Source organism: Mus caroli, chromosome 16 (assembly GCF_900094665.2).
Source record: "Mus caroli chromosome 16, CAROLI_EIJ_v1.1, whole genome shotgun sequence".
NCBI classification, from domain to species: domain Eukaryota; kingdom Metazoa; phylum Chordata; class Mammalia; order Rodentia; family Muridae; genus Mus; species Mus caroli.
This window is the reverse complement of record NC_034585.1, coordinates 86,677,368-86,704,001: the sequence shown is the minus strand read 5'-3', so window position 1 is coordinate 86,704,001 and position 26,634 is coordinate 86,677,368. Positions and strand designations below refer to the sequence as shown.

General features: G+C 46.9%; 2 protein-coding genes across 4 annotated transcripts in view; both read right to left on the bottom strand.

Annotated features, from left to right (window-relative positions):
* The window catches only part of Smim11a (small integral membrane protein 11A), an 18,443-nt gene extending 5,867 nt beyond the window's left edge, over positions 1-12,576 (bottom strand). The window contains exons 1-4 of one of the 2 annotated variants that reach the window (XM_021185267.2): positions 12,497-12,576; positions 8,284-8,393; positions 2,912-3,080; positions 981-1,160 (exon numbers count right to left, since the gene is read on the bottom strand). In XM_021185267.2, coding sequence (XP_021040926.1) covers positions 2,925-3,080; positions 8,284-8,295 — 168 coding nt within the window. In that variant the 5' untranslated portion in view covers positions 8,296-8,393; positions 12,497-12,576 and the 3' untranslated portion in view covers positions 981-1,160; positions 2,912-2,924. Of the gene's footprint in view, positions 1-980; positions 1,161-2,911; positions 3,081-8,283; positions 8,394-12,496 lie in introns of those variants that run through there. The other variant, XM_021185268.2, reaches the window with a different exon arrangement.
* Positions 12,577-15,740: 3,164 nt separating this feature from the next.
* On the bottom strand, positions 15,741-21,042 carry Kcne2 (potassium voltage-gated channel subfamily E regulatory subunit 2). 2 transcript variants are annotated; one of them, XM_021185649.1, is made up of 2 exons: positions 20,906-21,042; positions 15,741-17,278 (listed from the first exon to the last, which is right to left on the bottom strand). In XM_021185649.1, exon 2 carries the CDS (start codon positions 17,264-17,266, stop codon positions 16,895-16,897), a length of 372 nt encoding a protein of 123 aa, XP_021041308.1. In that variant the 5' UTR covers positions 17,267-17,278; positions 20,906-21,042; the 3' UTR covers positions 15,741-16,894. The 2 variants fall into 2 exon arrangements, with proteins under 2 accessions (XP_021041308.1, XP_029326557.1); XM_029470697.1 differs by lacking the exon at positions 20,906-21,042 and adding an exon at positions 20,631-20,705 and having other exon boundaries at positions 15,745-17,278.
* Between the last annotated feature and the right edge of the window lie 5,592 nt (positions 21,043-26,634).

Here is a 26,634-nt window from a genome sequence, read left to right as displayed (position 1 = left end):
TTCTGTACTTAGCTCCCTGATGCTATGTGAACCCTCCCCTGGCTCCCACACGAGGACCATTCTGTACTTAGATCCCTGATGCTATGTGAACCCTCTCCTGGCTCCCACACAATGGTTGGGGCCATCCAGCAATCATAGTTAAAATTTTAATATAAGCAATTTCTTTAAAGTTCATGTTCTACGCTGTGGGCAAGGTGGCAGACAAGCTACACACTCCCAAAAACTTTCTGTGTGGCCATCTGCAGTGGGCCCCAGCACTTCCCAGCACACCAGGGCTGGTTCCCACCTCCTAACTTTCCATCCATGTGTGGACCTTGAGGTGAGAGAGTTAAGCCTCTAAGCACCTTGGTCTCTTAAGCACTGAGCAAGGAAGCTCACCATTGTTTCCTCTCAGATGGGAAAGTGTCAGAATGGTCCAGAAGTAGCTAGTAGCCCAGGCTAGCCTATGACTATCTGCAGTCCTCCAATCTCAGCCTCCTAGGATTACAGTTGTGAGCCACCATGCCTCTACAAGACTGATAGCTATGAGTTCTTTCTAGACTGAGCTACTGTGATATTCCATGGCTCTTACCCTCCCTTCAGGAACCCTCCTAGGCTGGCACAGGGTCCAGCCTTCTTGGTTCTGTCATAGACAAGCACAGAGCTTCCCTGATGTTACACAGTCAACATGGAAACAAGCTACACATGAAGAAGCATGCTGGCAAGTGGGGACATGCTGGCCCAGGCTTCTACTGATGCCCCCTTTGCTGAGGACTGTCCCCTACAGCAGTGTTACCGTTGATGTGGGCATGCACATGCACCCAGAACTTTATCATAACTCCACAACCAGAATGTGGCAGAGAAAGGAAGGCTTGAAAAAGTGTTCTCATAGCGTGTTCTGTGTTGGGGATGGGGTGGGGATGAGGGGGAGAGGAGGTAGATAGGAAGGGGGAGAGGGAGGGAAGGGGGATGGAGAGAGTGAGAGAGAATGCAGACAGCAGTTAAGAATAATGTACTTTATTTCAGTAAACAAAATACTGGTTCTTCTAAAAACGTATAAAAATCCACTCTGTCAATCATTTAAGTTAAAGGTCTAGGCCAGAGTGCGGTCCTCTTCTGTGACGTTTTTGTTCTCTCTTCTCTGCTGGAGTCCACCCAAGCTGACATTTAAATAGGAAAATCTAGAAAGGGAGACCACAGCAGTAAGGCTGGTGCTGAATAGAAAGGCTCGGGGCTTTGCATGCTCCACACCAACTGTGCTTGCGCTCTGAGACGCCAGGGGAGGCTACTCGGCCTGACCCACTAACCGGTGCATCTGGGTTTCCTCCTTTAGTGCAGGCTCTGGACAAGCTGCTAGCCTGACAGACAGGCTAGCTCCTGGGTCAGTTCTACGTGGCTGTGTGCACACCCACGCTTGTGTCCCTGGCTCAATGAAAGCATGGACATAACAGGCACCGACGAGCTCACACGTGATCTTCCCACCCTCCTCTCAGCTGACAGGCATCCTCTGCCTGCATCATAAACCTAGCCAACCCTTCAGCTCAGCTGTCTGCCCTCGGCATTTGAAACTGCTAATCACCCCCTCCTCCAATTAGCACTGAGGCTCAGCACTTCCTGGTGGTTTTGGTTTCCCATCAATAAGACAATTTTTGAAAGGCAAGACTCCACGGTGGTAAGTTACTCTGCCTGGAAAGTCTTCACTCTCTGAGGGCCAGCAGGTGGCGGCAAACATGGATGAGTAGCATACAACAGTGCTCCTATGGTCTCGGTATTGCACGTTTTGGAGGTGGCACAGTTGGGGAGTGAGTAAGGTGGTTCAGTTCCCAGATCTGTTCTTTCAGCTTGACGTCACCTTGGGGAGTTGTCAGGAGTACTGAGGCATGACATGCACAGTGAAACCCTTGCCCCAGTCTCGCTGTCACTAAGGAGCCTGCTTTACTCGACAGCCCAAGGAAGCTCCGGCTTTCAGAAGCATGGCATCAGGTGGGTAGTGCCGTGATGCCAGAGCCCGTTCCCACGGTGACCTGGAGCTGAGCAGACTATATAAAAATCACCTGTTGGATTTTCAAAGCACCGGCTGCCCAGACTGAACAGTGGACCCAGTGCCCTTTCCTGAGGCTGGGGCCTGGGAAGCTGTGCTCTTAACAAGCAACCCAGGAATCCACACAGCCATGTATAGAAATTCTGATGTTCAGCTGGGTTCTGGAATCAGAATCTAGAATCTAAAATCCTTGATCACCATATTTGAATCCTGATACTAAGAAAGGATTGGAGTTCAGTTTGATACTTTAAAATTTGCACACAAAAGTAAATAATCAGGTGTGTCTGTGGCAAGGCCTTAAGAAAAGCTCCCAGGACCCTTGAGTCCTCCATCCCACCCCATGCACACAGAGAGGCACCAGATGCAGTAATACACAAGCCCCAAGCTTGGGGAGGAGCTGCCAGAAAGGGCTGGCTAGGAACACAGGGGCATAAAGGTCTCCGTGATGCAGAAATGCCAAGAGAGCCCAGGGAGAGGACTGGAGACATGGGCAGGTGAGGTTTGGCCAGATGATGAACAGACTGGAAGGGATCATTTGCCAACAGGGAGCCAGACATCATCTGAAGATAGCAGGGCTCCTTAATTTGACCTGTGTCTCCATCTCCTCCTCCGCCAAACATGCATGTCTTAGTACATGGGCTTTTCTGGCCTGCAGCTGGAGTCAGGGTCCTAAGCCAACCCCTCCCACTAACAAGCACAACAGGCTTGGCGAAGAGGACTGATATTCTAAATGGTCAGAGTGGGGCTGAGGCTCTGGCTTTGCACCCTGGCTGCAGTGCCCATGTGCCCTCTTGCAGCACTTCAGACCAAGGATGTAGAGATCTCAGGGCACCACACCCTTGGTTGGGCACTGAAGCCCTCTGGAAAGGTTTTGTTTGCAAAGCCCAGTACCTCTAACGTCTCTTCAGCTCGCTTTCTTCTCTGACTGCTTCCTCTTCTCGGCTTGCAGTTTTCCTTCCAGGCTTCTCCTTTGGTACATTTTCACACCCGCAAAGGCCAGGCACAGGATCAGGGTTTTTGCTGCCAGGATATACAGCAGCAGGGGCACGTGTTCAAGAACCTCAAGGGAGAAAGACACAGGCTGATTGCTCTAGCAGTGATGAGGAGTCTCCGGTTCCTTCCTTTTGCAAATGTTACTGAGCACCTACAATGTTTCAGGCTGAGGCTAGACTCCTGGACCACAATGGTGTTCTAGTTAGCTTAACTGACAACTTGATACAATCTATAATCATCTGAGAGGAAAGTCTAGATTGGAGATGTCAGGAGCCATCTAGTATAGGCTAAGGCTAGCAGGTGGCCTTCCTGGAAGTGGCCCACCATTTTTGCATTGTCTGTGATGGGTGAGCTCAATGGCAAGGCCCAAAGAAACTTCACCTCAGGATTGCTTCTTGCAGCTGCTATGCCTTCCCTGTCATCATTAAATTAACATAGTAGTTCCTCGGCATTGGCTCACCCAATTGATCAGATTTCTGGCAGATCAACATAAGGATAAACTTTCATGAATTAATGCTGTTTAGATGAATTAATGATTCTATAGACTTCTTGATTTGATTCAAATTTTAGGAAGTTTTAAAAGAAGGTCTTAGTCACTTTGCTAGAAAGATGTAACAAAGTTAGAATCAAGAATGGAATGTACCCACCCTTCATAATAGTAAGTGAAGGCTGCATAATAAGAAATACAATGAGTTTTCATCGTCACACTAAAAAGAGAAATAAACTTGGGACAGATTTGTGTGTAAGGAAAAACATTTTAGTCCAAGGATAAAGTCACAGGTGTGCACTATGATAAGTCAAGGCCATGAAAAAGCTGTTGCTTTGAACTTATAATGAGCATATTATTATGAAATACTGCCTTGAACTTAATATCAACACCCCTCTGTAACTCCCATTTTATGATAACATTTTATCTTTGAGGTAATTTTCTAAGGAACTTTTTGTCTAAGGAGGTATAAAAAGACCAGAGAAAAGAGATACAGTTGTTGATTAAATGGTTTAGCTTGGGGAGCTCTGCCCCATCCATCCATCCATCCATCCAACCATCTATCCATCCATCCAAAGTGTATATGCCTGTTTGTCTATATGTACATGTATAGGTATATGTGTGTATGTATGTAAGCATGCACAAACACTTGTTGTTTGTGACAGACAATCAAGCCTGGCCAGAGTGTGTCTGTGCAGTGTATAAAGCATTTAATTCTTTTCTTTTCCTTCCTCTCTGGTTCACAAAGAGTTAACCAGCCTAGCCAGAGAGGCTTCTGGCTGCCTGGCCAGAGAGGGGAGTGATGGTGATGGTTTTTTTATTAAATGCCCCCGCTGCTAGGCAACAGTGTTAATCACCCAAGCCAGTGCTTTTTAACCACAGAATAAGCAAGAAAGTTTTTAGGATGTTTTCAGAAGTTATCAGCAAACACTAAGTATAAAGAGCTGCACCCAGCCCCATGGAAGGGACAGGCAGTCCTGACTGAACAGATGAGGACTCTAACTACGGAGAGGTGGCTGACTGGTGAGGAGAAAGCAGGATGTACCGGACTCTCCATCGCTGAATTTCCCAGTAACACATCTTGTCCTTCCACCTGAATCTGGTTTACAATTTAGTCCGGCAAGTCAGCTACAACTCCGCTGAGCTCAGTACCTTAGAAACTATCTAACTATTAGGAACGGCTATCTGAGGATTTCCGAGGAAGGCTGCCCTGTGGCAGGATAATAGAGTGAATAAGAGAGTGAGGAAGAAGATACACTCTAGTTGTTTAATTTAACTAAGACGGTAACTAGGTCCACTTTCAGCCACTACTGAAGAGTGAGGATCACACAGCTTAGGTGCAGTGGAGGATCGGAACGATGTCAGAACAAACAACATGATGGGCATGTATCCTGATGACAGGACCTGTCACGAGGCTGCTCCTGAGCGCTACTGGCCAAGCTTGACTCCACACTCACAATCTAGCTGATGGGGAATGTGAGCATTGCCACATAAGCCTCCTTCCGTGCCCAGGCTGCTCAAGGCTGAGACTGCCTCAGATCTCCACAGGGTACTGTCTCATCCCCACAGATATCTCCTGGGGTCCTCGCAAGATGCAGCCAATGTCACAGGCCTTGGTTCTCCATGGTACAAGCCTCAGTCAGCTTTAGCAGGGGCAGGGATGTGTTCTCTAATCAGGAGGGGAGAAAACAAACTGAAAAGGAATTACAGCTGACAGACACGGCTAGGTGGTTCCATTATTTACTTTAAGGGGACCAGAGAGGCAAGAGTTTCCAGGCCGGAGGGCAGGGGTGGGGGAGTGATGCCAGCAGAGGGCAGCAACACTGAAGAATTAAAGAGTCTGCCCCACTCTGTGCCCCGTCCGGGGCAGAAACTGGCTTCAGCTGGCCTCAATTTCTCGATCATCTCCTCTTATCCTTTGTTCTGGCTGGTTTTGTGTGTCAACTTGACACAGCTGGAGTTATCACAGAGAAAGGAGCTTCAGTTGAGGAAATGCCTCCATGGGATCCAGCTGTGGGGCATTTTCTCAATTAGTGATCAAGGGGGAAAGGTCCCTTGTGGGTGGGACCATCTCTGGGCTGGTAGTCTTGGTTCTATAAGAGAGCAGGGTGAGCAAGCCAGGGGAAGCAAGCCAGTAAAGAACATCCCTCCACGGCCTCTGCATCAGCTCCTGCTTCCTGACCTGTTTGAGTTCCAGTCCTGACTTCCTTGGTGATAAACAGCAATGTGGAAGAGTAAGCTGAATAAACCCTTTCCTCCCCAACTTGCTTCTTGGTCATGATGTTTGTGCAGGCATAGAAACCCTGACTAAGACATCCTTTAAGCTCCTTTTATCTCTCAAAATATGCAGACCTGTAAGGGAGGAAATGACTACTGCTGGAATAGGTGAGATCAACTGTGTATGTGAGTGCATGAGGTCATGTGTGTGTGCCTGTGTGCCAGTATGTATGTACATATGTTTATGTGAGTGGGGGTGTGTGCATTCATTCATATGAATGTGCATGCATGTGTGCACACACTTGTATGTATATGTGTACACATGCTTATGTGTGTAGTGGGTATGTGTGTGTATGTGCTTATGTGCACCTGTGTGCGTGTACGTGTGTTCATGTGTGTGTGTGTATGTGTGTGTTCAAACATGTGTTCATGTGCATGAGTGTGTAACTGTATTATGTATGTGTGCATGTATGTGCATGTGTGTACATGCGAGTGCAAGCATGCATGCATGTGTGCACATGTGCTCATGTGTGCGTGTGACTGCATATGTTATGTGTGCTGGTCCACATGCTTGTGCCTGCATGAGCATTGTTTTTCTTACTTGTCACTGAACATGGAGCTCAGCTCACGATTTCAGCTACACTGGCTGGCTAGCAAGCTCCTAGGATCTGCCTGACATCAGCCGCCCTGTGTAGTCAAAAGGCTAGCCCTGAACTCTCTCTCCACCTAGCTTTACCTGGCTCTATCTCTACCTGATCCTTCCGTCTCTACTTCCCACCTTCTGGCATTATAGGTGTGCACCTGGCTAATCAGCTGGTCTTTTAACCAACGCCCCCCACCTTACCTCTAGGCTTTCGGGCTTTTAAATGAATGAGCCCCGCCCTTTCCCTTGCTCTTACTGGCTAGTGGGCTATGTATGCCCTGCCTGCCCCCAAACTTGGTTCTGACAGCTAAATCTGACTGACAGTTTATAGGAATCTCTTTCATTCATTTCCCAAGCAGTTCAACTTCTCCTTGGTGCTCCTGTGGTAATGACTTTTGAAAGGTGGTTTCCATGAAAACCGAGTTGAATTCTTTGAGAGAATCAAGTGTGGCTAGGAAAAAATCCCAATGCTCTTGGCAAACAGCTGGATGAGATGATGGATGAGGACCAGGAAAACCAGGAAAACTGGAAGTTCTGTAAGATCTCAGTCCACTCTCCTCGCCTCAGGCTTGTGCATCAAAGTCATAAACGGACACGTGGAGGACGAAGTCTGAGAGCGAGTGCAGCGAGGTGGGATGCTAGCGAGAGCCTCTTCTAGGATATGGGACAGACTTGTGTCCTCGCACAGCAGAAAGTGGGCTAGGCAGCTCTTTGGGGTCTGTTCTGTAAGGGCACTCAATGCTTTACTGACTTTTCTGTCACTGTGATAAAGCACCCGATAAGAGCCAATTTAGGAAGGAATATATTGTGGTTCCCACAACGGAGACAGGCCACCACAGGCTCTGGTCCCATGCGAGAGGGAGCCACACGGCCAGAGGTTCCACCTCTAAATACCATCATACTGCCTGAGCCATGCTACAACAGATTTGAGAGGCACCAGCATTCACCTGTTACATTGACTTCAAGGAAACAAAAGCGAGGTTGGCTAAGGGACGCTTTAAAGGCCTGATTTTTGCAGAACAGTGAGACAGTCTGAGGTTAGGGGAGGCACACTCAGAGAAAGGCCCCGCCTTCCTCTGGCAGTCTGCAGAACAAATGCAAATTCACACGTCTTACCCGTTGGAAACATTAAATGTGATTATCAAGGCATGGGTGTGAGTAGGGGGTATGGGGAGTAAGGGACATTCACAGGAGTGGGAAGAGATGATGAGAGCCAGGACTGAGGACCATCAGATGCTATACGGATATGACATTGTTGGAGAACAGATTCAATTCACTAAAAATTATCACTCTACTGTACAGAGTATCTACTCCACTGATACAGAGTATCTACTCCACTGATGCAGAGTATCCACTCCACTGATACAGAGTATCTACTCCACTGATGCAGAGTATCCACTCCACTGATGCAGAGTATCCACTCCACTGATGCAGAGTATCCACTCCACTGATGCAGAGTATCNACTCCACTGATGCAGAGTATCCACTCCACTGATGCAGAGTATCCACTCCACTGATGCAGAGTATCCACTCCACTGATGCAGAGTATCTACTCTATTGTTGCTCTTACCATCTTCAAGGCTATGATGTGTGTTAACCCCTGGTGGTGCTACCATGAACTGCAGTGAACCTTCAGAGAGTGGGGCCTTATGGGAGGTTCTCAGGTCACTGGAATTATGTCGGCAGAGGTTTAAGGGACTCTGGTCTATCCTTCCGCTTTGCTTACTGGGTTCTGAAGTGAGAAGTCTTACCTGCTTCTATTCTCCCCCAAATGCCATCTGTCACCCCCCACCACACATTTACAGCAAGGCTGGACTTTCCAGATCCCATGAACTCAGGTGTTCCCCTAGTGTGACAGATATCCTATGTGGAAAGACAAAAACAAAACAAAAACCAGACTATACTTTTAAAAACTAGTCTCACCTTCCAGTTCATGGCGGGCCAGCTGTGATTCACTTCTGACCGATGGACCTGTTACACACAGGCATGAGAGGCAGCTGGAAGGCCGGGCCCAAGGAGCTGGAAGTTCTGATCTAGGGAGAGAGAGAGAGAGAGACAGAACTTCAATGCAGAGCCTGCAGGGTGGACCACAATAGGAAGTCTTTGATAGGGAGAGGCCTGTGAACAGAGAGCGAGCAGAGGAGGGTGGGGGTCTCTGCACAAGGTGACCCCGTTCCTTCCTCGTGGCTCTCTGCAGCTCCCTGCATGGTGCTGCTGCTGAAGCATCTGTTCTCAACTGACTCCTCTGTGCTCTTAAAGCCCACACTCACCAAAGCTCCTACCCGTCTCCTGGCACGAAGACAAGCTAGTTTGGGGACGAAGGGCCTTCTGGACACTAACTGTGCTTGTCCTGGCTTAAAATAAAAACAAACCAAAAACTATCTGGAGGGAAAGGATGACAGGGGGAAAAGGGGGGGGGGGAGAAAAAAATACAAAAACACAAAAAATCCTGTCCTGAGAGCTAGGGACAGTGCAGAGACAGCCAGAGAACAGACGCTCTGCACAGTCTTCTGTCTCATTAGCTATGACACCTGCCTCCACAGCCAGAACACGGGTGATCTGGATGAAGCATCTGCACATGACACTGGCAACCAGCTGGTGCCCTGCTAGTTCTGAAACTTGACTTTATAGGAAGTTGTCACAGCCTGACTCCACTGTGCTGTCTGTGCTAATGTGCTTAGATGAGCTAAGCCAGTGAGTCTCCATTTTACCCCCCTTTACTTTAAAGGGGGAAGTCATAGGGCATAAGGACTGTGCTCAGGGTCCTCTGGTGTGTGACCAGAATCCGAACCCACCTAGGACCAAAAGTCTCTGATCCAAATGGATGTCTCTGGGTTCTTGGTACTGTATTTAAAAAATTGAAGGTGGACACAGGTCAGAAAGTGACAAGGAATTTTGTTCAGAAGCACAGACGTGGTACAGGCCAGGTACTCTACAAGAGGCCAACAGGCACCTTAAGCTGGAGTTGACCAGCCTGTAGCTTCCTTTTGTGGGTTTAGGAGGGGGTAGAAGCTGACTGTTATCAGTGGGGTGTCCTTAAGTTCTAATCGATATGGGCTATGTAAGCTTTAGTTCACATCCTTTCCCACAATGCATTTCAATTTAATCCTATCTGCTCCCAATTACACATAGCCAAAAGAGGGCAAATAGGGATTTTCCCCCTCCCTAACTGTTCATTTTAAGGTCACAGTTTGCCTTACTATGCATGCACCCCAGTATATGTTGGATCTAGCCATGATGCCTAGTTTCAGGATATGTTTGGTCACCAAAAGGACTTACTGAGGGTCATTGCTAAGGAGCTACAGTTTGGAGTGCCCACAAGCCTCTGTTTAAAGAGGGGTGTGCATGCAGCTCCACATGGGTGTGGGGGAGATCCCGGCTTGCTTTACTGGGAAAGCACTGTGTAGCTCAATCAAGCAGACCCCCAGGTTTCCCTCCCCCTTGCCTATCTTACATCCAGTCAGCCAGGTCTGGGAGCTTCAGCCTCAGCAAGTCACCTGGGTACAGACGGGCTGCTTCCAACTCACTTTCCTTCATAAAAACTTAAGACTAGAGTTAGAAATGCAACGGGAAATGCCACACACCTTTAGAATGGGTTTCCTTAAGGAAAGCTCATGGGAGATGGTGTAGAAAAACATTTCCAGGTGTAAAAGTATCTAGTATATAAAATTCAGATCTCAGTCTATTTCAAGGTTACAGAACTTTGAAAACCAGCTAGCTATTGGCGCAAGATAACCAAGCTTTGCCTTTGACTTGTGCAAAGTCAGATAAACCAAGAAGCATATGATTCAAAGCCCTATTTAAATGCGATAGCGGTGGTTGAAGGTGCCCACTACCTGCAAGCGTTTGCCTTTAAATAGCAGCAGATTCCAACCTATCTTGGAAAAAATGAGCTCTTTGCATGTTAGAACCTGCTGCTGGAATTTACACCTTGAACGTCTAGTAATCTTAGGGATTAGCCATACTGTATATTAAAACAAAAATTTTTTTATTCTTATAATTCCTTCTTAATTGAGTTGTATACATATTATATGGTAGACGATTTAACTGTTTCCCACAAGTCACCTCTGTGAATTGATTTGTCCAGGACACTGACTCCCAAGGTCAAGGGAAACTAATGGGCCCAAGATGCTTACAAGAGGAAATAAATGAAAGAAAATACCCCGGGGTCTGGAGGTCTGGCAAACACATTACACTTAGCAGCAATGTGACCTTGGCCTCTCAAAGCCTTCTTCATCAGTAAATTCTCCTTCAGAAGATGGCCAGTAATCGCTAAGAAGCATGAGTAGCACACAGAAAGCATTATTGTCTTGATAATGTCTCTCCTTTGCTATGGTCCTCAGATAACAAACAGCAATAGGGCGGGATGTAGTCAGGACAAGATGCCAGGCACGGGATAAAGAATAAGGGCAAGAAGAAGGAGGACAGGACTCTACTCCAGGTGGCAGTAAGGGCTGAGCACGTGACCTGGGAAAGCCATGCGGCTCCTGAGCCAAAGTGCTCTTGGGATATCAGGGTCCAAGGAGTGAGTCTCCCACTCTGGGATTCACAACTCTCTGCTCTGTCTAATGTCACAGGACCTGATGCCAAAAAGACTAGCAAAACTTGAGTGTTACGAGGTAAGGTCTCTGAGAAGGAAGCTGGGGGCTGTGGGTGTGGCTGAGCCAGAGTGCTAACACAAAGCTCTGGGTTCAGCCCAAATAACTCACAACCCAACCTTGGTGGTACAAGACTGTAACCCTAGCACTTGGGAGGTGGAGGTCAGGGGATGGGAGTTCAAGGTCATCCAAGGCTACAGAGAAAGACTGAGCTGGAGGCCAATCTCAGACGCACAGAATCCTGCCAAGGAAGGAGAAAGAGAAGAAAAAAAGAAGAGGAAGAGAAGGAGGAAGTAAAAGCAAAGGGGAATCTGTACTGCTATGGAGTGGGTGGGGTGGGTAGAGGAGAGCAAAGGGCCCAGAGCAGCCCCGTTCATTTTCACCCACTGCTTTAAATTTCACGGCAGCTTGCAAGCTTTCTGCAAACGGGGACAACCAAGAAAGCTAAACATAGCAGTGAGCTGTCTCCTCTGATATCACGGACTCCTGGCGCCATTCAGAAGCAAGCAGCAGCTGGCAGCAGAGGGTGAGCCAAAGCCACTGGGGTAAGGACAGCTGGAGGCCATTAAAATATACGAAACGCAGGGAGCTATCCAGGCTTAACCCTTCACGACAGAAAATAAAACTGTTTGTAGTTTTGATCTTTATTGCAAAGGATCCTGCCAGGTTTTATTCTAGAAACAAAGAAGACAATTCACTTTGATTACACCAATTGAAACGACCTGGACAATAGTCTGCTCACAAGCTCCGTGTGCTCCTTGGCAGGGCTAACAGAGTCGAGGGTGCACCTATCTCAGCACATCTCCAAATTTCAAGGCTTTGGGGAGCCTGTGAGTTATGGTGCACCTCCCTACTAGCTGAAACGACACGCCTTATTTAAGCAACTCTGGCGCCTTTCCGTGTGCTCCTTGGCAGGGCTAATAGAATCGAGGGTGCACCTATCTCACCATATAACACACTCACCTATCCTAGCAGCTTGTGTGAACTGTCTGAAGCCGTTTTCACTCCCAGTTTCTACCCCATTCACTCCAATTCCTCAGCCAACCATTTAAAGTATCCGTAGGTTCAAATCGCCATGGCCCCCTGGACCTCACTTAGCCCGCTCAGCACAGGCCTTGGTTTTCAAGAAATCCAGAAGGACCTTATCCAGGTGGCCAGATTCCAAATTTCAAGGCTTTGGGGAGCCTGTGAGTTATGGTGCACCTCCCTACTAGCTGAAATGACAGGCCTTATTTAAGCAACTTTGGCGCCTTTGCGATCTGGGGCACCACAGGATCAAATGGGGCTTTGCTCTCCCTGGATACTTGGGAGTGCCCAGCCCCAGGTTCTCGCCCCCAGGCATTCCCTCCACGGGGGTGGGGGGTGGGTAGAAGGCCAGGAATTATCATCGCTCCCTCCCTGCGTCACCAAAACAAGGCGACAAGATTATTAGAGTTCCCATGGGCTATGTGGCCGTAGGCAGCAAGTGTCATCATGGGAGAAACACGAACACGGGATGACCGAGGGATCCCCAGCGCCCCAAAGACTCACACACTTACATTCGGGGCGGCGGGGCCTCCTCGCTTGCTGCTCACAAACCACGACTCCCACAATCCCGTCGTGAAAACTACAAGTCCCGAAATGCACCGCTCGGAACGGAAGCGCCGTCTTGAAAGGCACCACTTGATACGCAGGCGCAGTGGCTTTAGGGCGCCCGCAGATTCGCTAGGGTTAAGGAGCGTGTTGCGACAAGCGCAGGCGCTATGGGCGTCAGGCCAGTTGCGCAGGAATCTGAGGCTACTGCAGAAATCCAAATAGGAACCCTGAGGGTGGTCCGCAGGGGTTAGGGTACTGCCTGGGACCCTTTGTTCATGTCCACTGGTCGTTGACTCCTGTTCTATACAGCGGAAGACAATAGGTCCCAGGTTTTTTGTTTTGTTTTCCAGGCTTAGCATTCCTCCAAGGGGACAGAACAACAAGAATGCATCCCGGTTGAGATAACCGATAGATACCCTGACTTTAGGTTCCCAGTTTCATTTCTAGCCAGTGAATCCCCAAAGTGCCGGGTGGGGAGACACAGACAGCAGCCCTGTCCAAGGCTCTGGAGAGGGAAAGTTCTCACTGAGCCCTCCACCCTCTTCTGTGGAGGTGGGAGCGGATGCCCGGTGCTGACACTAATTGCGGGGTGAATACTTGGACCCAAGAAAGTTAGCTTCAGATCTCATCATGCCTCTTTGTGGAGATGAAGTTGAAAATGTTAGCGTGCAGAGGGTTTCACAGACCTGGTTGTGCCAACAAGAGAATATCACATTGAGACTATCGTTTAATTTAATTCTACAAGGCCTATAAAAGGACACACTATAATTGTAATATTTCACAAATGATGAAACGGAAACACAAAGGATTTTTTTCTTTTCCGAGGCTGAGGCCAGCTCGTGCCAGACCAGGGGCTCGCCATAAGTTGCGAGACTAGAATCAGCCCCTATCACCTGTTCCTTTTGCAATAGCTTTGAATCTGCACTGAAGTATACTACTCAGGTGTGTAGAACTAGCAGACTAAGCAGAAAGACTCTAAAGGGACCATGGGTAGAAAAACAACAGCAACCCAGCTGTTTGACTTGGCATTTTCATTTAGAAAGCTTTGGTTGAAGTTGATACTGGAGGGAGAAGCTGGGGTAAATGGATCAACAACTGGATGCCCATCCAACATGTTAGTTATCTGCTGTTAACGCAACAAAATGCTTGACAGAAGCAGCTTAGGTTATCTAGACTAGGTGAGTAGAGTCCATAGCTGGGAGGAGAGTGATGGAGGCTTTCCCTCTCTTGGTCTTCTCCTTCAGGTTCCATCCAGGATCCCAGCCCAGGGAATGGTGGCACCCATTTAGAGTATGTTTTCCCACCTCATGTAACCCAATCTATATAATTCCCCACGGGCATTCCCAGAGGTGTGGCTGTTACCCTAGTCTAGATGCTGTGACGTTGCCCATATTAACTACCACATAAAGATGTAGCATTTCTCCTGTTCCCCCTAAGTAAAATTGACTGATTGATGCCCATGTTATAACTATATTTTCCAGTGAGGATGATAAAGTATGTTTAATGAAAGCTTGGGTTTAACCACCTGTATGTGTGCCTGGATAAACAGATAAGCCAAGGGGAAATTTACAAACACTGGGAAAGGGTGTGTGTTTTGTGTTGTGTTCTGAGGGAGACACAAAGCCCCTTAGACCTGCAAGGGGCATGCCCAGCAGAGTCTTAATGTTTGTATTTCAAAGAGATATTTCTACATGCTAGAAGAATTATTCTTGCAGAGTCTCAGTGTTTGCATTTCTAAGAGACATTTCTTTAGATGGAAGAAGAATTATTCCTCAAAGAGAAAGAGAGAGGATTTTGTAATTGCAAGCTTTCTCACTGCTATAAAAGAGGGTTCCATAGCCTGTCGGCCTCCTTTGGTTAGATTGTACAGTCAGTTCTTCCTGGTTTCTCAGGCAGGTTCTTTAAGGGGCTGGATAACCATTTTGAGCTGTTAGAAAGATATATTAATGTTTATTCAAGTCTCTTAGGATATGAAGGTCAATGAAATAATTTGTACCAAGAGTATAGGATATTTACTGGCCAAAGTGGGAGCCTAGTCATGAAGGAGGCTCAGGGAACCTTGACTTGATTAAAAAGAAAAGTCATTACGAGGGTAGATAACCTGGCTGGATACAGCCCCAGGCTAGGATCTCTGGGTCTGGGTTATCTAGGTTGACCATGTTGGTGTGCAACAGAATGTTAGACTTCTGGTCTGAGGAAGGAAGCCACTCATGGCACATCTGCTCTTGGAATATAAATGACTTACTCTAACAGCATTTCGTTTCTCTGGTAGCAAAATGCAAACATGTTGCAGGAAGCAAGTGCTTTGTGTAGATTACATCTCCTTCTCTAAAGGGACAAACATTGTAGTTGGTTTTATGGTGTGTGGCCACCAAAACTCATGTTAAAACTTGAGATGAGAGGGAGGTCTGGCCTTTGGTGGAGGGAGCTTTACCCTCACTGGGCTGCCCTGCACTACCAGGGCACACACCGTTATAATGAGGGTGTGTCTGGTGTCTATCTGGTCATCCTCTTTCTGTCATATATTAAAGCCATATGATATCTTCAGCAGGAACCTCAGACGCTGATACCTATGCTCTTAGTCTTCCCAGCCTCCAAAACCACGCACGGACTCAGAATAACCCCTACAAATCATTGTCAGGCACTGTCTAACGAGAACAGAAATGGTTCTCTTTGACTCTTGTTTTTGTACTCTGAGGCTGGAGGACCTACTCACAATGGGTGGGCCCTGGCCATGGCAGAGTAAAGACATGGGATATGGACCATGGGATATGGATGCTAAGGACCAACATGTCTCTCGTTTTTCCTGGATGTCCTACCTGCAGCTATTATGTCTTCGTCCTTGTGTCTCTGTTCCAGCCATGTCCACTTCCTGTTGAGCTCTGTTAAGACTTGTCACATTTGAGTACACAGCTGACTCCTCCCCCCTCCCGTGTGTGTGTGTGTGTGTGTGTGTGTGTGTGAGCTCTTCCACCTCTGCATTCCCTACTCCCAACCCCCACCAGCCCCTACTGCTCAAGATGTCACTCTCTTCTCAGTCCTAGGTTCCAGGCCAGGAACCCAAGTAGAAATATGTCATGAAGTTGAGTTAATGAAGAAAACATCTAATCTTGATAGATTGCAGTCTTCTCATCTGTAGGTGAAGTGGTAGAGGGTGACCTCCAAGGTCCCCTTCAGCTCTGGCGTGATGCTGGCATATACTCCGTCGTGTAAAATATTCATTTTATTTTCCTAAGGACAGGCTACATTGTATTACACACACAACATGGCGTTGAAGCATATACACATTGTGGAATGACTAACGTATCATCCCACATAGCTACTGTTATGTGGTTAGGATACTTACTATCCTCTCAGTTATCAGTTTTTAAGACCAAAAGGTATGTTACTGACCTTGCAGTGCAATGGGTCTAGAATGGCTTGGAACCTCAGCTAGCCCCTCCCACCTCAGTCTCCTGAGGGTTGGGTTATGGGTGTACATCCCCAGCCCCATTAAAATTTGTAGCCTTTGACCAACATCTCTCCAGCACCCTGCCTGTGGTGCAAAGGACTAAGTAGTCACTGTCTAGCTTGCATCAAACATCTAGTGGGGTGTTCTGTAGCTTCCATCTTGTCAGATATGTGTGAAAATAAGCTATAAAGCGGATCTAAAATTAAATAAAGAGTATGATGTTTAGGAAGAAAGGCCATACTTTTTCAAGCCAGAGAGCTTTTAGAGTTTGAGTTTCTATAAAAAGTTAAAAGTGCGTTTGGCTGCACGGGGGCTCTTGACTATTTGCTGCTTCTGGTGTGGGCTATTTGTCCTTTCAGAGTCTGTTCTGTCCAGACGTCCAACTCAGTTAAATACCAGGAAAGCTATGAATGCAAAATAACCCACGATTCTGTCCATTGACCACCTCGGGCTCGCTGCCCATTCATAAATCGGTAAGTAAATGCTCTCCTGTCAGTTCAGCAAGCCCGAGAGAGATTTAAACCCCCGCTTCTGAACACGTGTGACTTACTCATAAACTGAATCTGCTACATCCAAACTAATATTTCATGAGAAGGAAGGTTGAAAACTGTAAATCTCTGCTCTCTATTCCCTATTCCCACTGCCCCTGCCCCTTGCTTCATGTTTGCCTCTGTTCTCGTGATTGAAATTGTTTAAAATGACATTTACATTGCATAATAGATGAAAAAAGAGATCCTTAGCATAAAGTATCACCCTAACAGGCTCACCTAAGCCACTGAGATAGAAATGTCACTGTGTCAACTGCCAGCCAGGCTGCACAGAGGAACTAGCTGTTTTCTGAGCAAGCACAAGTGGGGCTCTCGAGGCAGCAGCAGCACCCTGTCTGAGCCAGACGGGCCCCCATTCTTTATCAGGGTGACACTGTGAACCCTGTCGCCCCCATGTTCTCATGGATGGTGGCCTTGGAGTCTTCCAGATGCAGGATCTGACTTTTGTACTTCTCCTGCCAATCCTCCACGATGTACTGGTGGTATGGGTCCTGGGAGTGCTCCCGCCGCTTCGACTTCACCGTGCTCACCAGGATGGCCACCACGATGAACGAGAACATGCCGATCATCACCATGAGGTACAGGATGACATAGTAGAAGTTCTCAGCATCCACTCTGGCCTGGAGTGCCTGCTCCTCGGCTGTCGTGTTCCTCCTCCAGCTGTCCATATAAGTAATAAAAATCTTTTTGAAGGCATCCTCCAGTGTCTGGGTCAAATTGGCTAATGTGGCCATGCTTCCCCCTTGCTGTAATTAAATGGGAATAGAGATTGGCAAGGTTAACAGAGAATAGAGGTTAGCAAGGTTAAGGCTCTTCCTCCATTTGGCTACCTCCAGGGAGGTGGGGAGGAGAGAGCAAGTGGAGAGAATGCAGTTTCTAAGCCAGGCTGGTGATGGATTGAATTAAAACTTGGGTGGTCTTTTAACCAAACACAGTCATTTTTATTCATTTTTGAATGCACTGTTACAATAAAATGTAATAGAAGACATAAATCTATATAATGGCATTTATACATAATATATAATGCACAAATTAAAATGAATAAATAGAAGGAAGTTGGACAAAATGTGTACATATATAGGGATACTTATATACCCATATATTTTTGATAGCTGTATATGCAGCCTCAAAGCATAAAGTTACTTAAAACACTAAGAAATTATGAGATGCTATGTGTGTGTGATGTGTATGTGTATGTGTATGTGTGTGTGATGTGTATGTGTAGTATGATATGTATGTGTGGTGTATGTGGTATGTGTGTGTAGTGAGTGTGTGTGTGATGTGTATGTGTAGTATTGTATGTATGTGTAGTATATGTGGTGTGTGTGTGTGTAGTGAGTGAGTGAGTGTGTGTGTGTAGTGAGTGTGTATGTAGTGAGTGTGTGTGAGTGTGTGTGAGTGTGTGTGAGAGAGAGTGTGTGTAGTGAGTGTGTGAGTGTGTGAGCATGTGAGTGTGTGTGTGAGTGTGTGTGTGTGTGTGTGTTGCCATGAGATTTTTCTTTGTAACTACTTGATTAGTTCTGGGGTGTGAACTCTGTTGATGACATATGTCACAATTTAAAAAGGTTGGCTGTGGCTAGTAGACAAACTTTACACACACACCCCAGAAAAGAGCATTTTAGATAGTGATGCCAAAAAATAAACAGAGCTTTCTTCACAGTTCAATCTGTCTCTCATTGCCATCCCCACAGTCTCTGCACAGCTACCACCATCTCTCTGAAACACTGTGTGGTCCTCCTGGAAACGTCTCTTTAGGGTGTGAGTGCCCTTCTCTCCCTGCACAAGAACACCCTCTCTATAAGAAGGGAAGGAGGGCTATGCCCTTACCTTACATCACAGGACTTTCCTGCTGTTCTTAAAATAACCTCTGAATTCCTTAACAAGATTTACCTGGCTTGGCCTGAGCACACCTGACCCACTCCTAAGCTTATCCCTTAAAATACGAGGGTTATGGCTTATGTACATTATAAGATGAGGGATATGGCTTATGTGCATTATAACATAAAACACATCCTTCCATTGCCCTCATTGAGACTCCTGTTCCCAATATATATTTTACATCTGACTTTTTAAAGACGACATACTTATTTAAATTTTACATGTGTGGATGTTTTTCTGCATGTATGTATACATACCATGTGCATGATAGGTACCTCAGAAGGCCAGGAGGAGTGGAGAGAGAGAGAGATTTGTGAGCCACCATGTGCGTCCTGGGAACTGAACTCGGCTCCTTTGGAAGCACAATTCTGCCTCACGGCTGAGCCGTACAGTTCCCGCCCCTCATCTGACATCCTTCCTGCCACTCAGAGCCTGACAGGCTAAAGAGAAAGTTAGCAAACAATGAGATTGGTCCCAGGAACACACCAAGCACACTCTCCAAGAGGTGTGTGCATTGTCAACTTAAATAGTGATGTTTGCTCGAAGGGGTGTAGCCAGAATTATTTTTCTCCTTGAGGTTTATGTATGCATATAGGAAGCTCCAAGTTCACTTTCAGGGGACCCCTAGGCTCCCCACCATCCACAGGTATCTTGAGGAGAGAGACTTCAGCACCGCCCTCCTCTGAAGCCCCTAGCCTGCTTCCTGGAGTGGACACAGTTGGCACCCCGAGGGCTGAGTGCCTGTATTGCACATTGTTTGCTCAGCCCTTCGCTGCTAAGCAGATCACGAAGATTTTTTGTTGTTGTTGTTCTGATTTAATCATAGGCTTGAAAGGGTGCTCGAGGATTAAATAAACACCTGAGTGCTGCCCTCTGTCCAGGCTGGGGAAGTCCAGTCTGAGGGGCTCACTGTTTGCAAACAAGGCACTGGATGTGGCTTGACTGGGAAGTCTAGTGTTTCATGGCCACCGAAGAACTCAAGGCACTGTGTGTGAGAAATTGTATTGGTGGAGACTATGTTAAAACATATTCATATGCTAAGCAGAACACACTATGAGAAGAAATGGAAGATTGGGGTGAAAGGCAGTCAGGGAGACAGAGAGGACTCACCAAAGCTAAAAACGCAGGAAGACATCACACTTTGTACACCAATTTCCAAAAGTAAAGTAAGGGCAGGAGGGATGAAGGTTCAGTGGGAAAATACTAGCTGCCAAGCCTGAGGGCCTGGGTCTGGATGGGGCACCCACATGCATGTGTAATCCCTGTGCTCCTGTGGAGAGCTGGGAGGTACAAGAAGGTCCTGGGAAGCTAACGTGCTAATTTCTGCAAAGACCTCACAGACAGCCGTGTTTGGCACTCGTTCCTTTTCCCCCATGAATCCCACGTGAGGCACTGTGATTTCAGAATACCCAGAGAACCCAGTGTGCATTTGTTGAGCTGTATGAAATCACAATCCTGGGCTGTAGAGATGGCTCAGTGGTTAAGAGCACTGACTGCTCTTCCAGAGGTCCTGAGTTCAAATCCCAGCAACCACATGGTGGCTCACAACCATCCGTAGTGGGATCCGATGCCCTCTCCTGGTGTCCCTGAAGACAGCTACAATGTACTCACATAAATAAAATAAATACATTTTTTTTTTGAGGGAATCGCCATCTGTGTGGGTCTAACTGGTTAGCATCATGCCGTTCCAACTATGGGAACTGTATTTCCACTGAGTCTCAGAACAGGATGGGCCCCTGGGAATGCTAGGCCACCTTGCTCTTTGGAGGGCAGTTCAATGACAGCCTAGGGCACTTAGCTCCATTTGTCTTAGACCAGGGCTCTCAAAGTGGCCACTGTGCCTGGGCTAGAAACAAGTGACTCTGGCCAGTGCCCAGGACTCAGTCTTTCCGACTGGAGGTCACACATTCCAATGACCCACCTCCTGTGGCTGGTTGGTTCAAGTGTATAAATAACAAAGGATGGAGACCACGCTCACTTGCTTCTGCCAGCTGTGCTCTGTCTCCCAGCCACCCAATGATCCCCTCGTTCCTACCACAAATATATGACGTGACCTGACAAGGACGCTCTGGACAGTACAAGGAAAGTCACACATTTGACCCCAGTGACCAAAGCTTCCTTTGCTCGAAATATGATGGATCACGGCCCTTACCCGAGCCGACAACAGACAGCAAAGGCTTGGATTTTCTACAACGGTAGAAAAAAAAAAGATACGCTTACCTCCATTTAGCATGAACCCTTCTTTTTAAAAAGCACTTTCCACATTCTCATCTGAAGGCACTGACTTGAAGAAAGGATCCAGGAAAGCTTAGGAGAGAACGGAGTAGGTAGAGAGAAGGCAGGCAGGCATAGAGGAGAGAGAGAGAAGGCGGACAGGCATGGATGAGTGAGACCACATGCCCAGAAAAAATTTTTTTTTTTTTTTTTAGTTTTCTGAAAAAGGAAAAAATAATGTTATACAATTCCTTTTAAAAAAGATCTATAATAAAGCTTACCTGTGCAGTATGTGAGCAATGCAAGAGACCTTCAGAAAGTCAGGCTCTGCCCCTCTTCAGGACTGGATGTAAATCTCAGCAGGCTGGGCACTTTCAGCTTGAGACCAGTAAGCCCTTGCTGCCTGGAGTCTGTAATCCTGGGCTTTTTACAAATCCTAATGTTTAATCTTATGTGGAAAGTTAAATACTGGCTGGCAGCCGGGAATTAACCTTGATGCCTTGACAGGGCGGGGCACGGAGTTGCCTGTGTGACGTCGGGCTGTGGGTGAAGTGGCTCAAGTTCCCTCTGTGTGACAGTTAGGTGAACTTTTCCTGGGGAGATGCGGGTGGACACTTGCTTACCCCAGATGGGGCATCAGTGATGGACAAAAGTAAGGATTCCACCCATGTCCATCTTGGTGAACCAATGAGAGCATTAGGGTCGCTTACAGAGCTGTGGATGAGAGATTCCTTACAGAACCGTTGGTATTCCCCCAATGGCTGCACAATTAAAGCGTCTCCCACCATGATTGGATGAAGATTTCCCCAGGGCTGCATGGATGGAGCCTCCAACCCTTCAGCCAATGGTCCACACTGTATATAGTCAGCACCTCCTGATCTGGATTGCATACTGCCAGAAGGGGAGGGTACAGAAAAGAGTGAATAGAATCTCAAACGAAGTCCTGTGAGCCTCCCCAACACCTCGAAGGGAAGGTCTGTGGGCTCCAGCAGCCATCTTGTTGAGGGTCAGAGGTGGTCAACGTCGATTCTGATCAAGATGGAAGCCATGCTCGGAGCATTCCACAACAGAGACCCAGGATGCCCTCCTGCACCAGTTAACAACAAAGACAGTCCCTCACAGACGCACTCTCAGGCCAATCTGATCTAGGCAAGTCTTTCATTGAGCTGTTTCCCCAGATAACTCTGCACCAACTTCCCAGGATGCCCTTTGTTCCCTGCATAAGACAAGGCAAAAGCCAACCAGGGAGAGACAACTGGTTTTATGGTAGAGCTATGGGCACCTCCACAGCAATGGAAGCCAGCAGGAAGGGCAATGAAAAGTCGCCATCCAGAAAAGAACGTTCTGGACCCACATGAGCTACTGCTCTCAAGCAGTTTATTTTAGGATCCCTCTCACCTACACCCCACTACACAATTCACAAGACAGATTGAGACTATGATATGACAGAGGAATCCTTCTTCCCTGGACCTCTTTTTGCTATAGGATCTGTGGCTACACTAACAAATTACAAGATTATTGACTTACACGAACTTCTTATCTTAATGTTCCAAACTGAGCCTCTGTAAAGTCAAGATGTCACCAGAGCTTCTGCGACCCATTTCCTTGACTTCCCAGGGGCCAGCATTTCTTGGCTGCTCTCTTCCTGGGCATCGAGTCACCCTTGCTCCAGGTTGTGCTTGCATCTTGCCTCGACTCTGACCCTCCCATCACACTCATTTAAAGTCCTTTACAACTGGGTCAGCTTGCCCAGATAATACAGAACAGCCCTCCCACCTCGAGATTCTTAGCTGTCAAACCTGTAAGGCCCATTTCCCATGTAGGTCGTCACGGTCACAGGTTTGGGAATGGGATTAAGTTGCTACTCACCTTAAGCCAGCATTTTTGCATCATCTGTCACCTGGGCCTGCACCACTGTCTTTCAGGCTTTTGCTTGTTCACCCTATTTGTATTGTTGATTCCCACCTGGCCACTAGACATATTTCTCCAACGGTACTATTTTTATTATTTATTTGTATATTTATTTGTGTGTGATGTGTGCATCCATGTGTGCTTGAGTGAATAAGGGAAAAGTTTGGGGAGAGGAAGCTAAGTGGTCACCAGAAGCAGGAAGAGGGACCAAGGGTAGCAGGAATGTGAGGATTAACAACATTTGATGAAATACATGTGTGTGTGTGTGTGTGTGTGTGTGTGTGTGTGTGTGGTGTGTATGTGTATGTATGTGGGTATGGGTATGTGTGTGTGATTTATGTGTGTATGTGGGTTTGGGTGTGTGTGTGTGTGATTTGTGTGTGTATGTGGGTATGTGTATGTGTGATGTGTGTGTGTTTGGAGGGTGTGTGTGTATGTGTATTTAGAGGGTGTGTGTGTATGTGTGTGTATAAGTGTGTGTATGTGTGTTTGTATGTGTGTGTGTTGGGAGGGTGATGTGTGTGTGTTTGGAGGGTGTGTGTATGTGTATTTAGAGGGTGTGTATGTATGTGTGTGTATAAGTGTGTGTTTGTGTGTTTGTATGTGTGTGTGTTGGGAGGGTGATGTGTGTGTGTTTGGAGGGTGTGTGTGTATGTGTATTTAGAGGGTGTGTGTGTATAAGTGTGTGTTTGTGTGTTTGTATGTGTGTGTGTTGAGAGGGTGTGGGTGGGTTACCCAGGAGAGTCTTTCAAGTGCCCCACCACTGAGCTACACAATGAAGTCCATTATTTAAATGGCAACTAAAAATGTAATTAAAAAGCCCAGCATATCTCTATTTTATAGACAAAATACCTTTTGAAAAATTAAAGTATTCAAGGATATTTAAGATACAGAGAATTATTGCAGTTATGCACAAGACTAAAATATTAATTTGTTTTGGAGTAAATGTATTTAATGATTTCGTTCCGTATTTACTGAATGGTCTATCATTTGGGGACGGAGAGCCCTTTTTGACCTTGGTCTTCATCACTAATCCTCTCTGTGGGCAGAAGCTTTCAGTGCTCTAACACTGCCGTCTCTGATGCAGACAGAGGCACGGATTGGGCAGATCTAGCACGAAGGAACAATTTCCAGCCGCCCCTGGGATCGGTCTTGTCACCATAGGTTCCCTCTTCTCACTCCTATGATCCACCACAGCTGACCATGTGCCACCTTAAGAAGTCCTTTGAAAGGATCCCATACCCTTGACATTTAAAGGGGACTCTTCTCCAAGCCTGGAAATGAAGACGTGGGTGGATGTGTAAATAGGCTAATGGGTGTGTGAAACGGAGTGTAAGTCTCCGTGGAGCAGTAACCATTGCCCTACGTACTTGCATATCCAATGGTCACATTGGACTCCTTGAGTATAGAGCTTAGACAGAAACAGTGATGTATGTCTGTAACCCTGGACTCAGGAAGCAGAAGTGGGAAGAGTTCAAAGCCAAAGCCAACCGGAGCCATGTAGTATAGCCATATCTCAAAAACTTCATCACACGCACATTTCTTATTTGAAAATTTCCTAAAAAACAACAGCAACAAACTAAAACAAAAAACAAAACAAAACAAAAGAGAAAAAACCCCTCTCTCTCTGTATGCACACAAGCATGAATATAAGAAGGAAATTTTTAAAATATTAAAAGGACATTACAACTACCCAGGCACCCCTGAATCTGGAAGGGCTTTAAGACATTGCCTCTGATGAGTGTCTCGTGGGAAACAACAGGTCTTCCACTGGCCATCCAGAAAGCGAGCGGCTGCAGGAGGCTGCGGTCCACATCTAGAAAGTTCTCAGCTGTCATAGTTAACGTTGTTGTCTCTCTGTCCTGGCTAGTCAGGCTGTTTGTGATAGATTATCCTCCGTGAGATCTGAAGGAAGGAACTCTCCACTCAGAGGCTGCCGTATTCAAAACGGCCACATCGTGTCACCACAGACCTGTCAATGTGTGCCACAGGGAAGACAACCATTGAAGTCAGAGGTTTCTATCTCTATGTAGAATATTAAAGGTAAAAGCCTTGTTACACCCTCAGAGTGGACCGTGCTCGCTCTGGACTATCTCATCTGATTGCTAACAGCCCATAGTAAGACTTTAGAGAGCCCCACAAAGATAGATGCTGAATTAACTATAGTCACAATCTCATTGTGTGTAGGCATATCAAAATGTCATGTTGTAATCCTTAAGTATATGTAATAAAAAGGATAATTAAAATATTTCTCTCTCTCTCTCTCTCTCTCTCTCTCTCTCTCTCTCTCTCTCTCTCTCTCTCTGTGTGTGTGTGTGTCTACATATGAGTGCTGTTGCCTACTGAGACCAGAAGAGGGCATCTGATCCGCTGGGGCTGGAGTTACCTTGGTGTGAGCCACCTCAGCTAGGTGCTGGGAATAGAACCTGCGTCCTCTGCAAGCGCAGCCAATGCTCTTAACTTGCTGAGCCATCTCTCTAGAGGGGAATCTTTAACTTCTTTATGCTTGCATAAAAACTTTCTGAGATAATTTCAGACTCACAGAGAAAGTTAAGTCCCGTGGACCACCCCACCCAGCTTCCTGTGGCGATTACATCATCTTAGCTATGCAGAAGACAAGAAGCAGGTTACTGATTTTGACAAGACGGGAACTGCAAAACACTCAGACCACAGTCGGATCTCAGCGTGTGTGCGTACTCTGACGCATGCACGTGTTGGATGGATGGATTCAAGGTGCCACCACCATACACAAGAGGGCAGAACCGCCCCCAGCCATCAAAAGCTACTTCATGCCCCATTCCCTTCATTCCCTTCTATCTGAGCCCTGTCTCCCATTAGCCCAGGGAACTACCAAACAGAAGCCCCTCTATACATCTGCCATTGTGAGAGTGTTACAGGATGCGGAGTACAGAGTAGGTCGCTTGTGAGGTCAGCTTTTTCCACACAGTTTAGTGTCCTTTTGGTCCATGCAAAGTATTGCTAATAGCAACATGTCCCTTTTCCTTGTTTTGAACTAGTATTGTGCTGTAGAGATGTGTCCCCGCAATGACAGTTTCTGTGATTTGCCTGTGAGTGTGCGTGTGCACATAACTTTTCACTGCTCTGGGCTGAATGTAGTAACTTCACCACAATGACGGCAGGGACACGTTCAGATTTATTTATTTATTTATTTATTTTTGTTGTTGTTGTTGTTTTTCGAGACAGGGTTTCTCTGTATAGCCATGGCCGTCCTGGAACTCACTTTGTAGACCAGGCTGGCCTTGAACTCAGAAATCCACCTGCCTCTGCCTCCCAAGTGCTGGGACTAAAGGCATGCGCCACCACGCCCGGCATACGTTCAGATTTATAAGGCGTTATGAGGCTAAAGAGCAGGGGATCTCCAGTGTCGCTGTGTCATCTAACGCTGTAATTAGCTGTGAACACAAATTCCAGTTACTCCAAAGTTCCCCAGCAGAGCTTTGGCTTCCATTGTCCTCAGCCAAGAGCTACTAGAAGCTTAGAGGATCAGAACGCTGTGGGTCCTCAGAGATTATCCAGTCCAGCCCGAGGCTGTAGAAAAAGCAACCAGGATGCCAAGAAGGGCACCAGCCGACATCTCCCTTGCACCTCAATTTTCTGTGATTTTTTTTTTTACTGTTTTTTTTTTTCTCCCTGCCCAAAGGCAGGCAGAGCTGCACAGTCTCTGCAGTCTTGTCAAAGGTTAGACCAGACCTAAGCGCCTTTCAAAGCCTCAGAAAAAGTCTTACCCGGGAAATTTGACCTTGTGCTCTGTAGCTTTGTCACAGGAGCCAGGCTGCAGCCACACATTCAGATTCCCATCAGTCTCTGACTGCTAAAGCCACACAGTATCAGCTGCTCTCGGGGAATTACTAATGGTCTAAGGTTCAGATTCGATCAGAATTTATAGCCTGCAGCTGTCAGTCATAGGTTCATCCATGTCTGTCTGTCTGTCTGTCCTGTCAACAGTTCTTCCAGCATTCAGCTCTTCCAGGCTATGAGTGTCTATAGAGTGCCAGGCACTTTAGAAGGCTCTGGTCCATGCTGTATCTGCAGTTAGGGTCAGAGAATGCCACCTGCCAGATGGGAAAGAAATGACCTT